We start from the raw sequence: 15,784 nt of genomic DNA on the forward strand, positions 1-15,784 counted from the left end.
AAAAAAAAAAAAAAAAAAAAAAAAAAAAAAAAAAAAAGTTTGTCGATATAGAACAATACATTACCTTTTTGAGATTGTAAGCCATGAGCTTTGAGCTGAGCTTCTCCAAGCTGTCATAGCTCCTCCTTGCACATCTAAACGCCTGAATTTGCATCATCTCAGGCATGTCTGATACCAATACCTTCACTTGAAGAAATGAAGCCACTGATCCCAAGTTCGTTTCCACATGGGAAACTGACTTCCTACCCTCAACCACCATCTTTCTCCCCTCCGTTCCCCCGCTTCCGTCACCGTCCCCACCGCCCTTCGCCCCTCTCGACCCGCCATGTTGATGAACGACCTTCTTACTCTTCCTACCCAACCAGTTATACTTGTAAACAGATGCTTTATCCACTGAAACAGACTCACATGCTTGTACGTTACAAGCTCCATCTCGAGACTTGTAAAAGGACTTGAATCCTCCTTTCATTTGCTTGTTTAGAGTAGCCATCACGATCTCGAGAGAGCTTTGGTTCATCAAGTATATAAAGGAAAAAAAAGGGGTTAAATGATTAGGGAAGTGGTTGGGAATAATCAAAAGAGGCAAACCATGTGTTATTGCCTTCCATCAATGATAGTAAATTGGTTGTGAAAGATTTGAAATATTTTGTTCTTTGTGAGCTTAAAAAAAATTATTTTTTTAATTTAAAAAAAAAAAAAAAAACACCTTATTTGTAGGGTAAGGTACCCTTTAAACTATAGGGTTGGTTGGTTTATTTGTCCATAGAAAAGAAAGGAGATTTCATTTTAAATTAAATTAAATAAAATATGCTTCCCAAAAATCAAAATTGTGGACACTTTGGAGACCATAGGATATGTTGTGAACCCAAAAAACATGTTTCTATAATTAATATATATATATATATATTCTACTCTGGAAGTGGCTTAGTCGGAGGTAGGGTCCAGCGGCTGGAAGAGCATCGCGCGTCGCGCGTGGTGTCTGGTGTGCCCCCGGCGGTCCTTGAAAATCTGGAGGACCGAGTGCATCCCCTGCCCGATCGTACTCATAATCGCATCAGATCTCCAAGGTGAATGACCTTTGGTCGATGGAACAATCTAGGCAAGGGAAGTCGACAAAATAGATCCGTAATCTTGGGAAAAGGATTGGCTCTAAGAGCTGGGCACGGGAGCGGTCCTTGAAGCGACTCAGGCGGAGGTAGGGTCCAACGGCTGGAAGAGCATCACACGTCGTGTGGTGTCTGGTGTGCCCCCCGACGGTCCTTAAAAATCTAGAGGACCGAGTGCCTCCTACGCTCGGTCGTACTCATAACCGCATCAAGTCTCCAAGCGAAGTCGCAAAATGGATCATGTAACCTCGGGAAAAGAATTGGCTCTGAGGGCTGAGCACGAGGGTCCCAATCCCGAACCCCTTGGCTGTTGGTGGACTGCTCGAGCTACTCCCGTAGCGAGAGCGGGTCACTGCGTGTCGGCCGGGATATATATATAAAAAATATTTAGGTAATATGTTAAATTATTATTATTATTTTATATCGAATCAAAATTTAAAAAATTTAGTTCGATTATTTTAGGTCAACTATTACGAGATAAGATATCGAACAAATTTAAAATGTTTATTACTATTATTATTTTTTTTTTTAAATGGAATAAATTTAAAATTAAATGTTTAAAATAATTGATTAGCTTTTTCGCTAATAAATATTTGAACCTAAAAAATAGTCTTTTCCTTAATAAATATAATACCAAACGCCGCCGTATAGGTAGGCTATAACATGTGCTTTCTCTTTGTATATCCAACAAAACCTATTCTAAAAAAGAAAAAAAATATATTTAATTTATTAAAATACAATGCCTTTTATGTCATTATGTGGAAAATTATTGCTCATAGAAACGGAAATTTGAGGCCAAAAGAACATTTCATAATTGATGGGTTTTTCAATTTAGTCGGTACCCGACTTAACGATAATTGACATGTATTTCTTTTTCGAAGTCGGGACCTTAAATTCCTAACTACTCTTAAGATACATGAATGAATCGAGACTATACTTAAATGAGAATGTGTAACGCCCCAGATCCACCGCTAGTTTGGGCTTTCTCTTTTGGACTTCTCCTTAAGGGTTTAAAACGCTGCTAGGGGAAGGTTTCCACACCCTAGTAAAGGGTGGTTTGTTCTCCTCCCCAACCAATATGGGACATCACAATTCACTCCCATTTGGGGCCCAGCATCCTTACTAGCACACCGCCTTGTGTTTACCCCCTACGGGGAACAACGAGAAGGCTGACACATCGTCCGGTGTCTAGCTCTAATACCATTTGTAAGGGTGTGAAAACTTTCACCTAGGAGACGTGAAAGGGAAAGCCCAAAGAGGACAATATTTGCTAGCGGTGAATCTGGAGCATTAATATCTGCTAGCGGTGAATTTGGGGCTTTGATACCATTTGTCCCCTTTGGGCTTTCCCTTTCGGGCTTCCCCTCAAAGCTTTAAAACACGTCTCCTAGGGGAAGGTTTTCACACCTTATAAATAGTGGTTTGTTCTCCTCCCCAACCAATGTGGGACATCACGGAATGATTCTGACCATATGATAGTAAAGAAAAACTTAAAAAATTGAAGTTATTATTTGTACTAAGACAGTGCACGTTTCTTCCACTTTAAGTGTTGTCAACCACTGTTGTATCATACCCTAAACGATTAAAAGTTCGTACTTTCACTTCCACGTGTTGTTGAACTAATAAAATAAAATATATTTAACGTATGCACAAGAGAAATTCAAGATAGGTAAATAACGGTGTGACGAATTATATTTAAATTATGAAAATAAAAAGAAAAGAATTATTCGAAATACTTTATAGTAAAAATAATAATAATAATAATGATGTAGGGTATGCTTGACATTAATGAATAAATAATGCATTAATTGTTGTATGTGTCACAATAAATTAACCCCTAGACCATACTTGCTAAGACAGCTAGCATCATCACCTTCCCATTGAGAATAAGCATATAATATAATTACATAAAATAAAATAAAATTTTACAAATAAATAAATAAATAAAATTATTAAGTGGAGTGAATATGACCAATAAAACAAAGGGAATATTGAACAATATTCTCAATTTACATGGGCCCCATGGATATGGGGTAAAAGGCATTGGATATATTATTGGTTTAAACTATTTTTTTTCTCTTTTATTTTATTTTATACCTAAATATTTTAACGTCTATAACGACGAGATAAGATATGTGAAGATGAAATTTTAAAACGTGTATCGGTTGTCGTGTCTCAATTTGGTGGGATCGAGTTTGAGTAAATTGTTCTCGTTTTTACATTGTTGGATGTGTAAGATGGGGTTTGGTGGAATCAATTCTTAAGTTTTACATTGTTCGATGTGTGAGACAATGTTTGTGAAATTTTACGAATTTACTCAGTGTCTAATGGTTATTAGGAGGGCGGGTAAACGTCTATGATATAAACTTCTGCCCTCTCAATAGATTTGAACTGTAGCAGCCCAAGTCCACTGCTAGTAGATATTGTTTGCTTTGACTCGTTACGCATCACCGTCAGCCTCATGATTTTTAAACGTGTCTACGAGGGAGAGGTTTCACACTCTTATAAGGAATGCTTCTTTCCCTTCTCTAACCGATGTGGGATCTCACAATCCACTCCCTTGGAGGCTAGCAACGCCCTCGCTGGCACACTGCCTCATGTCTGGCTTTAATACCATTTGTAATAGCCCAAACCCATAGCTAGTAGATGTTGTCTACCTTGACCCGTTATGTATCGTCATCAGCCTCGCGGTTTTAAAACATGTCTACTAGGGAGAAGTTTTTACACCCTTATAAGTAATGCTTCATTCCCTCTCCAACCGATGTGAGGATCTCACACGAACTTTGTTTAAGGAGAGATTATCTGGGAAGTCATCACAGTGTGCCCAACAATTTTTCACTATTCAATGTATGAGGTGGAAATTTAAAAAAAAAAAAAAAAGAATTACTCGTGTCCAATGGACATTAGGGAGTCGAGTAATCGTATTTTGGATCTACATCTAATCGATTATTAAGAAGCAATCACACGGAAAATTTTACCTTGTTCACGGGCTTTACTTTATTTGCTCGCGTGGGGTAGGATAAAAGAGTGTCGTAGCTTCAAACTTATACCAAAACACAATAATTCTCCTTGGTGGCACTGTCCTTACTCGAGATGATTTGAAATTGCACCAAATCCCTTAACGAATTATGATAATTACACGTTAAATTATGATGAAAGGACAGATGTATGAATACGAAAATTGAAGATTGAAAATTAAATGCATGATTATAGTTTTAGAATATGTTTGAAAGTTAAAAAAGGACACTTAGCCCATTATCCATATTTCTATATAAATACAACAAATGTGTGTGTGTATGCAAAGTTGTGGGTCTCCCATGTCTTTTAGAGATAGGGAGTAATGAATGGATGCATTTGGAGGGTGCCTTAATGCTTATCCATGCCATTAATTTTGTTGTTTGAGGCCTCATTTCAATGGCTACCCTCATTTATAGGAGCCTTGTGGCCTTAAAGCTAAGCATCCATACCTTTCAATACAAGTCAATACAAGTCATTCCTGTTTTTAGTGCATGTTATTTACTCGTTGGGACTTGATCAAGCTCGATTTACTTTTATCTGCTAATCGATCCATGCTTCGTTAAATAATATGTTAGTTCACTTTTAAAAGGCGAACAAATGCTACTTATTCATAAGATTTTTAGCTTTATCCTTCAAGTGTTTATTTGATTCTCGTTATTTTGTCGAGCACCCTATGTCGGCCGTAGGTTTGAAACAATCTTTTCGTAGGTGTTTGCTTTGAGGAGGTTCTACCTTGTGCAAACATTCTTTAATGGAGCTGCAGGAACGTGTATATACAGAATGCGAGAATTTTCACCTAGTTGAAGATCTAGTGGTGCTACTCTGGAGAGTGAATACTCTTGAACTCTGAGAACAATAACACAATGTTGTATTGAGGATCTAACATTCTCGAACTTAGACCTCAAGTTCATCTACAACTGAGAGAGTCCTTTTAGACTCTGGACTTTAATAATGACTTTTTATTTAAAATGTCTTCGACCAAATATTAAAATGAATGTAATAAACTTTTTAGGTAACCGAGAAAAATCTCTTTCTATTTCCTCCCCATTCTCTGTTTAAACTAAAATCTCTTTTTTATTGCAATGAACGGAATTTTCTATTTTCGTAGCCTCTAGGTACTTGAGGTAGGAGTTGAGGTACTGAAAAAGTTTGGGAACAAATTCTTCAACATTCATTTGAACTATTTGTATTACACGTTATATTGTCAATGGATGACAAAGTATCCAAGTTTGAGCTAGATCGAGCATAGATCAACTAGTTAACCCTCGATCAATATTGGATGTCACATCGATTATCATCCTATACTCTTCCTATCCTGTATCATATTGGGTATAAATTAGAAGTAAAGTTCTATCCTTACTTGTTAATCCTTGGAGGTTAAGATCAGCAATACCAAGGCACCAATAAGGATGTACTGCAATAACAACAAAACGAGTAGTCAGTGAAGAACAAACTCCAACATTAGTTGAAATCAAATCATTCAAAATGAGAATCCAATTCTATATCCATTAAATCAGTTTCCAACAGTTTCAGACCTTGATTATAGGCAGGTCTGTCATGATAATTGTTCCATAACCAACATATGGCAAGAAACTGCACAAGCAAAAATTCACTTGTATGAAACAGAGCATTCTAATGGACATGAACTCGACAAATATGGTTAGATTTTGGAGAAAGAACAACGAATTCAAGCATGATTCATCGTTTTATCAGTCGTTATTCCAAGTTTACCCGATGACTTTTCCCATGATGTGGTGTCTTTGCAACCAAAGCTGATCCTTAGCATATAGTCCAATGTCATCATAGTGGTTATTGTCACCTGAAAATTTTCTCATTGCCAAATATTCAGCAAAAATCACTTCATTTCAAAAGGTTTTTTGTATTCTTAGTTCAAGTTCAAGTACCTTTGGTAAGTATATAATCTTCTCCTGTATCTCTTGCCTCGTGAACCTGATAAGATATGGAATTGAGAACTTGTAGAACGAGATAAACTATAACAAATGAACGTTTCTGTTTGTTTCATTGTCACATGGGTCAAGTTATTTGCAAAGAGTTCTATTGATGACTTTAGAAAGACAATAAGAACAATGAGAGGTAAGGAATCTTTAATAGCCCAACCCTATCGCTAGCCGATATTGTTCTCTTTAGGCTTTTTTTTTTTCGAGATTTCTCTCAAGGTTTTTAAAACACGTCTGCTAGAAAGAGGTTTCCACACTCTTATAAAGAATACTTCGTTCTCCTCCCCACCGACATGGGATCTCACAGAATCATTTTCTGTTGAGCCACTACAACATCGTAGTTCTAAACTTAAAATATGGTTGTGTTGAACCAACCATATAATCCAAAACACATTGCTTCAATGATACATATGATCGATAATAAAATAAGTTGTCTGCACTTTGAAATTCATCTCAAAGATAGAGAAATTCTTCTGAGAAGCCTTACCTTGATTACACGATGGACGATTGGAATATCACGTCCCTAGCAAAGCATTACAAATGCATATTAGTACACGAACCAGAATGATAGGCTACGAAGTCACAACTCTATAGGTAATAGACAATATGAATAACTATCTATAATAGATTAGATTGGAGTTTCTCTCAACAGACATATTTGAACAATTAGTGATTAGAGGTTAACGAGGTAAAATCTTAACACAAATCAAAGTAAGGAAAAGAAATACTTCCATCTTAACATAGAAGAATGAACTCACTCACTCCCGAAACGGTCAAAGTCCACTGCTAATAGATATTGTCTTCTTTGGACTTTTTTTTTCGGATTTTCCCTCAAGGTTTTTAAAACGCATTTGCTAGGGAGAGGTTTCCACACCCTTATAAAGAATTCTTCTCCTCCCCAACCAATGTGGGATCTCACAATCTACTCCCTTCAAGGCCCAGCGTCCTTGTTGGCACTCGTTCAAAGAATGCTTCGTTATCCTCCCTAACCGATGTGGGATCTCATAATCCACCCCCTTCAGGGTCCAGCGTCCTCGTTGGCACTCATTCCTCTCTCCAATCGACGTGGGATCTCACAATCCACCCCCTTCAAGGTCCAGCGTTCTCATTGGCACACCGCTCGGTGTCCATCCCCTTCGGAGCTCCGCATCTTTACTGGCACACCGACAATTGCCCAACCCAAATTCAATTTCATAACAAAAAAATTTTTAAAAAAAAAAGCTAGCTATAACAGTGTAGAAATGTATCACATTAGTTCATGACGCAGTAGACCTGGGAGCAGATTCCCCACACATGAGAGCAAAACTTACCTCAACATTGTACACAACGATCTCCCCTGCACGAATTGGATCCTTATTCATATGGAGGAAGAGAATGTCGCCCTGCACCATATAAAACTCATCATAAGCTTTCCCCCATTATATGCTATTGCTAACAGGGCTAGGTGAATATACACCAGAATGAAGCATTACAGTCAGTATGAATAAATACTTTATCCTGTAACATGATCAAGAAAAAAGCTAAATCTGATATATAAGAGCCATAGTAGTTATTTATTTATTTACTTGGGACTCAGCTAATTCCAAGAGACGATGATCGTTTTAGGATAAAAAGTTTTTGACACAAGTTTCTATACATAGTTTTAAAGACCAGATTCCAACCATGTCTTCTAAATTAGCCTTTGGATTACCAAAGAGAGTTAGATATCATAGTTCAAGGTTCAGTTGAGTCGTTCATTAATTTTAGACCCAAGCTAATATCAAATGTAAACCAAGCTATTTTGTAACAGGCCAAAGTCCTCTCCACTACTAACAAATATTGTCTGCTTTTATCTGTTACGTATCGCCGTCAATTTCACAGTTTTAAAACGTGTCTGTTAGGAATACTTCGTTCTCCTCAACCGATGTGGAATCTCACAATCTACTTTCCTTGGGGGTCAGCGTTCTTGTTGGCACACTGCCTGGTGTCTGACTCTGATACCTTTTGTAACAACCCAAGCCTCCCGCAAGTAAATATTGTCCGCTTTAGCCCGTAATGTATTGCTGTCAAATTCAAGGTTTTAAAACGTGTCTGCTAGGGAAAAATTTCTACACACTTATAAAAAATGTTTTGTTTCCCTCTCCAACCGATAAGAGATCTCACAACTTTTGAGTTTAACAACACATGGAATAGAGATTTGAACCTTTTACTTCTAGGTCGAGTTTTTGTTCTATAACAGGTTGAGTAATGCTGAGGTTGAGAAAAGTTATAACCACTTTAAGAGAATGAATGGGCAATATACATATCTTATAGAATCAGCTCACCCTCGCAAAACCAGGTTCCATACTTCCGGTGAGCACAACCACAACAGGTGACTCACTCCCTGTCCAGCACATCAATGCTTTCCAAATCATCAATGCAGATGTAACAATCAAACCTGATACATCATAATATTGGTCTTAAAGCAAATAAATGGAGAAGAGAATGAGTTTTGCAGTTGGATTCCAGGACCAAGGAATTCGAATATAAAAACAAAAGACAGCTAAATCCTTTTCCCCCTTCCTCTATAATATGTTCCTCCTGGGGATGATAAGGAAAAATACTATTGAAATTTCCTAAACTTATATGGTTATAACTATTTAGTCATAAATTTTTCAGATAGAGCAGAGCTTTAAGCAGTTCAAAAGCCATCAATTCAGTTCATAAGCAGCATAATCATTTGATACACAACAAAACGTGAATGAAATACCAAAGATTCAATTTACGTACCAAAACTGATAGCCTGAGATAGAATCTGTCTGATTTTGATGGATTTCAAATACTCGGTGCTCTCTCCAATCCAATCCATGTTGGCTCCGCTTTTTCTCTGCTGTTTTGAGGAGCTATGAAGTGGATTTTATGCACTCAATGGAAATGAAGAACTGAAAATTCTTCGCGATTTGATGAACAGTTCATATGAAAACTGGGTTTCCATTTGAAGAACTTCCTGAGCTCTGACCATTCGCCATTTCGCGGGTTCAGTCGTCCCGGTTTCTGCTAGCGTGGCTCTGGATTTCTATTGGCTCCCGGATCGTCGTGGGCCCACCTCATGAACAAAAGAAAATAAATAATTATTTAAAATTAATTATTATCAAAATTGGTCAAATAATATAATATATTACAATCATAAATGAAAATTCCCAAAATTAAGTTTAATTAAAAACCAAATTAATAAAAATTAGGAAAACTTTAATTATTAAGTGGGCTTAGTGGGCCCAAAACCACAAATATATGGACCCAGCCCACGGAGTTGGGCCGGCCCAGCTTTTATTAGATAGATAAGTTGGGCCGAAAGCCCAATTTAGACGGCAACTTCCAAGGGGATCGGCCCGATTAGTATGATTCTTCTCTGTGTCTTCCATACATATATCATCGAGAATTTACCGGTAGCTCTTAAACCCTAATTCCTTTTCTTCAAAATCTGCTGTGTTAAAACCCTACCGTTCTTCTTCGATCTAAAATGGTACTGTGTCTCTGTTACGAGTTCATGTAGGAGATGGATTCGCTTAAAGGACTTGTATTGATTTTGTTTGCGTTTGTTTTCGTGGATTTTAATGGCTGTTGCGTTTTTTGCAGACAGGAGAAGCGGTGAATCCCAAAGCCTATCCTTTGGCTGATTCGCAGCTTACTATTACTATTCTTGATCTTGTTCAGCAAGCTGCTAACTACAAGCAGCTAAAGAAGGGCGCGAATGAAGGTACCGTGATTTGTTTAGTGTTGGTGCCTTTTCATTTGAAGAGAGTTTTAGGTTTTTAAGAGGAATTGGATGAGGATTTTGCTCGGTGTTTTTTGTTTTCTTTGGCTGATGGCTTTCTTTTAATGGAGTTTCAGCTACTAAGACGCTGAATAGAGGGATTTCGGAGTTTGTAGTGATGGCTGCGGACACTGAGCCGCTTGAGATTCTTCTCCATCTCCCCTTGTTGGCGGAAGATAAGGTAAATCTATTCATTTTTTGAAGTTTTGCTTGAAAACCATGCTTTTCAGTTGTTATTTATGAGAACTATGATTATGGCAAATGGGAGAATGAATATATTGAAGGATTCACAGACCATGGTGTTTTCTGTTCAGAAAATATTTGGATTTAGCTTCTCTATAGACTTGACAGTTAGCAGCACTTCCTCTTTTTTGTTACTTATGGACAATCTCAATTCATTGTTCTCTGCAGCTTATTTACCATTTTAGCTTTTAATGTATTTTATATCTTTGTGCCATGGAATCCTGTTGCGGTTAATAGGGAAGAAATGTAGTGAGGTAGGATAAGAGCTTCCTTTCTTTTAGCATATAGAGGATTAGAAGTTGCAGATTCAAGGCACCGTTCTACATATTACTATTTTCCCGTTTGCTTTCACTATATTTTTTTTTAATTTTGCAAAGGAGATTTCACTATATTTTTTTGAATTTTGCCCATCTTTTTTTAATATGGGGAGAACTACGATCAGGGGAGGGGGGCTCATTTCCGGTAAAATAAGAACAACCCCCACATTCAAACCGCCCTTTTTCCCACAAGAACTTGTTGTTTGCATACCCTTTTTCCCACAGGAACTTGTTGTTTGCATACCCTTTCTCCCACAAGAACTTTGTTTGCATACCCTTTCTCCCACAAGAACTTTGTTTGCATACCCTTTCTCCCACAAGAACTTTGTTTGCATACCCTTTCTCCCACAAGAACTTTGTTTGCATACCCTTTCTCCCACAAGAACTTTGTTTGCATACCCTTTCTCCCACGATAACTTGTTTCAGTTGCATATTATAAGGAATTCGAACAACTGCTAGGACAACTGCTTTGCATACCCTTTTTCCCACAAGAACTTGTTTCAGTTGCATATTATAAGGAATTCGAACAACTGCACTGCTCGGACTGAAATGCAAAGTATGAAATTTATCTCGGACAACTGCTTTCTGAAATGCAAAGTATGAAATTTATCCTTTAATCATTCAGTGAAAGTATGAAATTTATCCTTTAATCACTCAGTGAGTCGGGATAGAACTGACCATGTTGCTGATGGTCATCAAGTTTATATTTCTTTTAAACGAACTTCAGGGTAACACGTGTGTCACATTCATAGTTTATATGCAGATGTTTGATCACACCTTATAAGAACCGAGTGTTTAGGATGATCTATTTTCCAGACTTTTAAGTAAAACAAAACAATGTGTCCGAAATAATTAGTGCTTATTGCTCAGTTTTACAATGATATTATTTTCAAATATGCAGAATGTGCCGTATGTATTTGTCCCTTCAAAGCAAGCTCTTGGCCGAGCATGCGGAGTCACGAGACCTGTAATAGCGTGTTCTGTAACAACAAATGAAGGGAGCCAATTGAAATCCCAGATACAGCAACTGAAGGTAATTGCCACCACCTCTTTCTTTTGGTCTATCTTCGTTGTAAAGTGTCGATCCATTCTTGATTCGGTGTCTTTTCTTCTAAATGCAGGATGCCATTGAGAAGCTGTTGATCTGAAATGTTATATTCTATATGGCATTCGGTATGATGGGCTTCTTTGATCGTCATGGTCGCTGCTCTGGAGGCTTTGACTGAAGTTGTTGTGCAATTAGGGAAAAAGAATATCTTTGGTATTGACCTATATATTGAGAGTTTTTTTTTTTCTTTTTTCTAATTTTGTTTCCATTAAGAGTGGGACAAAACACTCATACAATTTTAATGCACGGTTTATTATGCTAATTTTACCACCTTTATCCTCGTGAGTTTACTGTTGAAGATAGCATTGGTTCATCATCTCTTTGCATTTTTGCAGCATTATTGATAATACTTAAGATGTGAAATGATAGTTCATACTTAAGATGTGAAATGAAAGTTCAATTATTGACGTATCACAAATCATGAAAAAAAGAGAGAGAGAGAGAGAGAGAGAGAGAGAGAGAGAGCACTAGATCGCTCAAGACTAGATAGGGAGCAAAGAGGAACGAAACAGAGTTAGGTGGCTCAAGACTAGATAGGGAGCAAAGGACAGAGTTAGGTGGCTCAAGACTAGATAGGGAGCAAAGGACGAAGTAGAGTTAGGTGCCTTTTCCTTTTAGGATCATCGTTTGGTGAAATTTTAATCTCGTTTCTTGTAAAAAAAAAATATTGATAAATCAGTTAATTCTAAGGGCAGCTATCTATAAATCAATTTATAGACATCTTCCTTTCATGAATAACCAAACATTGATTGAGAAAGAATGGAAGAGCTCTTTCTTTCTTAACTATTAGAATCCTGCCATAACATGAGCCATCCAGGTTTTACAAATCTACAGAGGATTGCCGTAGGCCTTCTTATTATCTTGTCAACATTGGGAATGGCAGCTGAAGCCTTGTACAAGATGAAGCAAGCTAAAGCGGTAGGTAGATCTCCACGTGTAACCGCTCAAGCCTACTGCTAGCAAATGTTGTTCTATTTGGGCTTTTCCTCTATTAGGGAGATGTTTCTACACCCTTACAAGGAATGTTCACAAGGAATGTTTTGTTATCTTCTCCTAACTGATGTGGGATCTCACAATTCACCCCACCCAACATCTTTGTTGGCACACTACTCAGTGTCTAGCTCTAATACCATTTGTAATAGTCAAACTCACAACTAATTGATACGACCCTCTTTGAGCTTTCCTTTTAAGGGCTTCCCTTCAAGGTTTTATAAGGCATTACTAAAGAGCGGTTTCAACACCCTTATAAGAAAATGTTTTGTTCCCCACTCCAACTGATGTAACTTCTCACACCACGAGAACTTTGCCTTTTTAAGGGTGTCCATATTGATCCCTCAATTTTTCTTGGTGGGCTATAGTTTGTGCAATATTGGTACAACCCACAGAAACCCAAACAACTTCTAGAGATGGCAACTACTAAAAACTGGGGGTCTGTGGCTTAGAAATGCTAGTAAGCTAAACTAACCTAGAATTTGGGTATGCTTGTTTTGCTTCTTGTATTCCACACTGCTCCAGAGTGAATTGATAAGGATGGGCAGAGGAAAGGATGGAACATTCATGAGTACTCCTAATTGACTAGGGATCATTATAAGGCTGAGCAGATGCCAATTCCAACGGATATTCTCATGCTAAATTTTCTAAAGCTGAACCCTTGATCGCTTTTAAATATGAATTCAAAACTACAGTAAGGCAAGAGATGAAAACTTACAAATTAAAGTTCACTGTCAGGTAACAGACAACTGAAGAACAATCAAAGCATTAGGGAGAAATGTAACCTTCCTACTCCAAATGTTGTATTGTTCATGATCATATGATTTAGACATGTAATCTTCGCAATTTGCAGTCAATATCAGCAGCTCGTGCTCTGGGGTGGGGAGTGAGTCTGCTAGAAATGGGTATCCAAATAAAACTAAAAGAAGAACATAAATAATAGTAGATATTAGTTATAAACATTCTGGACAGCTTCCTCCAGGAAGCTCAATCCGATGATCATTATGAACAACAATTCATTCTCCAGTCATATTAGGCAGCTAAAATCAACCCCGCAATAATTAGAAGAAACCAAAAATATATATATATAGATATATCTAAGAAGCATACCTAACTCAAAACTCAAAAATTTAGCCGAGATATGAATTCGATATTTGCAGCAACTTTTGAATCATCGATCTGTTCTCTTCTGCATATCTTCTTGTAAAAGCTCAAACATGTCAGTGGTAGCCTAAGTTTGACTATCGTTCTTCCTTTCATCGCCTTCTTCTCTCTCCTCCAATAACCTACCAGCTTCCTCTTCTACCTGTTGAGCCTTTCTCTGACCCTCTGCGGCTTTGAGTGCCTGCAACTTCGAATGATTGTAATACGCAACTCCTAAGAACGCAAGGCCATAACCGAACAAATTAATGGGCGTCACCGTATCCTTAATCACAGACCAGGAGAATGCGATCAATAACCAGTCCTTCACTACTCCAGCAACATTCATGGTCAAAGCAGATGTCTTCCCAACGAGTAAAAACACCGCAAGATTCAAAGCAAAAGCACAGAATGAATTGGTCCCAAAAATCAAGAAATCCAAATGGAAGCTGGATGTATCTCTCAACACAGGATACTCCATTATTAGCCACGGGACAGACAAGAAAACCAAGCAACACGGAGCCACATAGTAAAGCGACGTGATAGGATTCAACGAAATACCCTTGGAATTCAACAAAATCTGGATCATCACCAGTCGAGTCGCCTCGAACGCAACCGCCAACAGCTGCAATGTCACACCCTTGGAATTGAATCTCGCCTCTCCGTACGCAGCGATTGCAACACCAAGCGTGATCGAAACCATATTAGCCATAGTATCAGACTTAAACTTCTCCTTCTTCAGCGAAACTCCAATCAGGTACACAGAGACCGGCATCAAAGCCTTGAGCATCTGAATAAAAGAAACCGATAGATAGATATATGCTGAATTAGAAAACCAAAGGGAAAGCGAATACAGAGCTCCGATCGGAACCACGGATTTGAGGTAGAGCTCACGGGACATGGAAACTGGCTCCACAACTTTGAAAACGCTAACAAGAAGGTACGCGATCGATGAACAGAAGGCCATGTGAATCATGGTGAGGGAGATCGGGAAAGGCCAATTGTACATCTTCTGATCCAGAATGAACTTGTTGTAAACGATGACGGAGAAGCTGAGGAAGATCCATATCGCGACGTAGGCATACGAGAGGAGGACTTTCTTCAGAACATCCTCGGAGATTGCTCCGCCTTTCCCCATTTCCGATCAGACTGAAAGATCTCAGATCGAAAACTAATGGAAAGGAACTTCGGGAAGGAAATGGTGAAAAACTGATTGGCTTTTGACGAGAATCTCAGATGATAGATTGGGCTTAAAAAACGGGCTTCTATGGGCCGAATCAAATGGGCTTATATGGGCCGAGTCAAATGGGCTTTTCTTGTTTTTTGTTCGTTTGTCCACACGATAACGGGCCTACTGTCCACTAGATAAATTCTCCATTTATTTATTTATTTATATATATATTAATGAATAATTTATATTTCTAATAAAATCAATAATATTTCATAAACAAAAATAAAAATATAATATAACATTGGATATAATTTCTAAAAATCTAAATTTTAATATCAGTACATCAAAAAAAATATTTATTTATTTATTTATTTATATGTATGTATGTATCAATAAATAATTTATGTCTTAGATAACCCACCAAAATTCTCTCCTTACTTTTACATTAGTCATAGACAACATGTGATGTCCCCACATTAGTTGGGGAGGAGAACAAACCACCATCTATAGGTATTTATAAGGGTGTGGAAACCTTCCCCTAACAGATGCATTTTAAAGCCTTGAAGAGAAGTCTGAAAGAAAAAGCCCAAAGAGGACAATATTTGCTAGCGATGGATCTGGGGCGTTACAAATGGTATCAGAGCCAGACACCGGACGATGTGCTAGCCTTCTCGCTGTTCCTCGAAGGAGACAGACACGAGGCGGTGTGCTAGTAAAGACGCTGGGCCCCAAAAGGGGTGGATTTGGGAGCGGTCCCACATTGATTGGAGGAAGGAAAGAGTGCTAGCGAGGACACTAGGTCCCGAAGGGGGTGGATTGTAATGTCTCACATTGGTTGGGGAGGATAACAAACCACCATTTATAAGGGTGTGGAAACCTTCACTTAGCAAACACGTAGGCTTGAGAGGAAGTCCGAAAGGAAAAGCCTAAGGAGAACAATATCTGGGAGCGGTGGATTTGG

General features: G+C 38.0%; 4 protein-coding genes across 5 annotated transcripts in view; 1 reads left to right on the forward strand and 3 right to left on the reverse strand.

Moving 5' to 3' along the window:
* LOC111444374 overlaps positions 1-668 on the reverse strand; it is a 2,378-nt gene extending 1,710 nt beyond the window's left edge. Inside the window, exon 1 of the mRNA XM_023082462.1 lies at positions 65-668. Coding sequence (XP_022938230.1) covers positions 65-517 — 453 coding nt within the window. The 5' untranslated portion in view covers positions 518-668. The remainder of the gene's footprint in view (positions 1-64) is intronic.
* Positions 669-5,201: 4,533 nt separating this feature from the next.
* On the reverse strand, positions 5,202-9,091 carry LOC111444375 (signal peptidase complex catalytic subunit SEC11C-like). 2 transcript variants are annotated; one of them, XM_023082464.1, is made up of 9 exons: positions 8,831-9,091; positions 8,386-8,498; positions 7,393-7,464; positions 6,570-6,605; positions 6,029-6,074; positions 5,856-5,943; positions 5,660-5,717; positions 5,485-5,538; positions 5,202-5,263 (listed from the first exon to the last, which is right to left on the reverse strand). In XM_023082464.1, exons 1-8 carry the CDS (start codon positions 8,907-8,909, stop codon positions 5,488-5,490), a joined length of 543 nt encoding a protein of 180 aa, XP_022938232.1. In that variant the 5' UTR covers positions 8,910-9,091; the 3' UTR covers positions 5,202-5,263; positions 5,485-5,487. The 2 variants fall into 2 exon arrangements, with proteins under 2 accessions (XP_022938232.1, XP_022938231.1); XM_023082463.1 differs by lacking the exon at positions 5,202-5,263 and having other exon boundaries at positions 5,306-5,538.
* A 381-nt stretch (positions 9,092-9,472) lies between these two features.
* Positions 9,473-11,820, forward strand: LOC111444377 (NHP2-like protein 1). Its single transcript, XM_023082466.1, has 5 exons — positions 9,473-9,563; positions 9,677-9,797; positions 9,932-10,035; positions 11,316-11,447; positions 11,536-11,820. Exons 1-5 carry the CDS (start codon positions 9,561-9,563, stop codon positions 11,560-11,562), a joined length of 387 nt encoding a protein of 128 aa, XP_022938234.1. The 5' UTR covers positions 9,473-9,560; the 3' UTR covers positions 11,563-11,820.
* Positions 11,821-13,420: 1,600 nt separating this feature from the next.
* LOC111444368 (probable sugar phosphate/phosphate translocator At5g25400) lies at positions 13,421-14,855 on the reverse strand. Its single transcript, XM_023082455.1, has one exon. It carries the CDS (start codon positions 14,788-14,790, stop codon positions 13,744-13,746), a length of 1,047 nt encoding a protein of 348 aa, XP_022938223.1. The 5' UTR covers positions 14,791-14,855; the 3' UTR covers positions 13,421-13,743.
* Positions 14,856-15,784: the final 929 nt, after the last annotated feature.

The sequence above is a fragment of the Cucurbita moschata genome, unplaced genomic scaffold (assembly GCF_002738365.1).
Source record: "Cucurbita moschata cultivar Rifu unplaced genomic scaffold, Cmos_1.0 Cmo_Scf00006, whole genome shotgun sequence".
In the NCBI taxonomy this organism is placed as follows: Eukaryota; Viridiplantae; Streptophyta; class Magnoliopsida; order Cucurbitales; family Cucurbitaceae; genus Cucurbita; species Cucurbita moschata.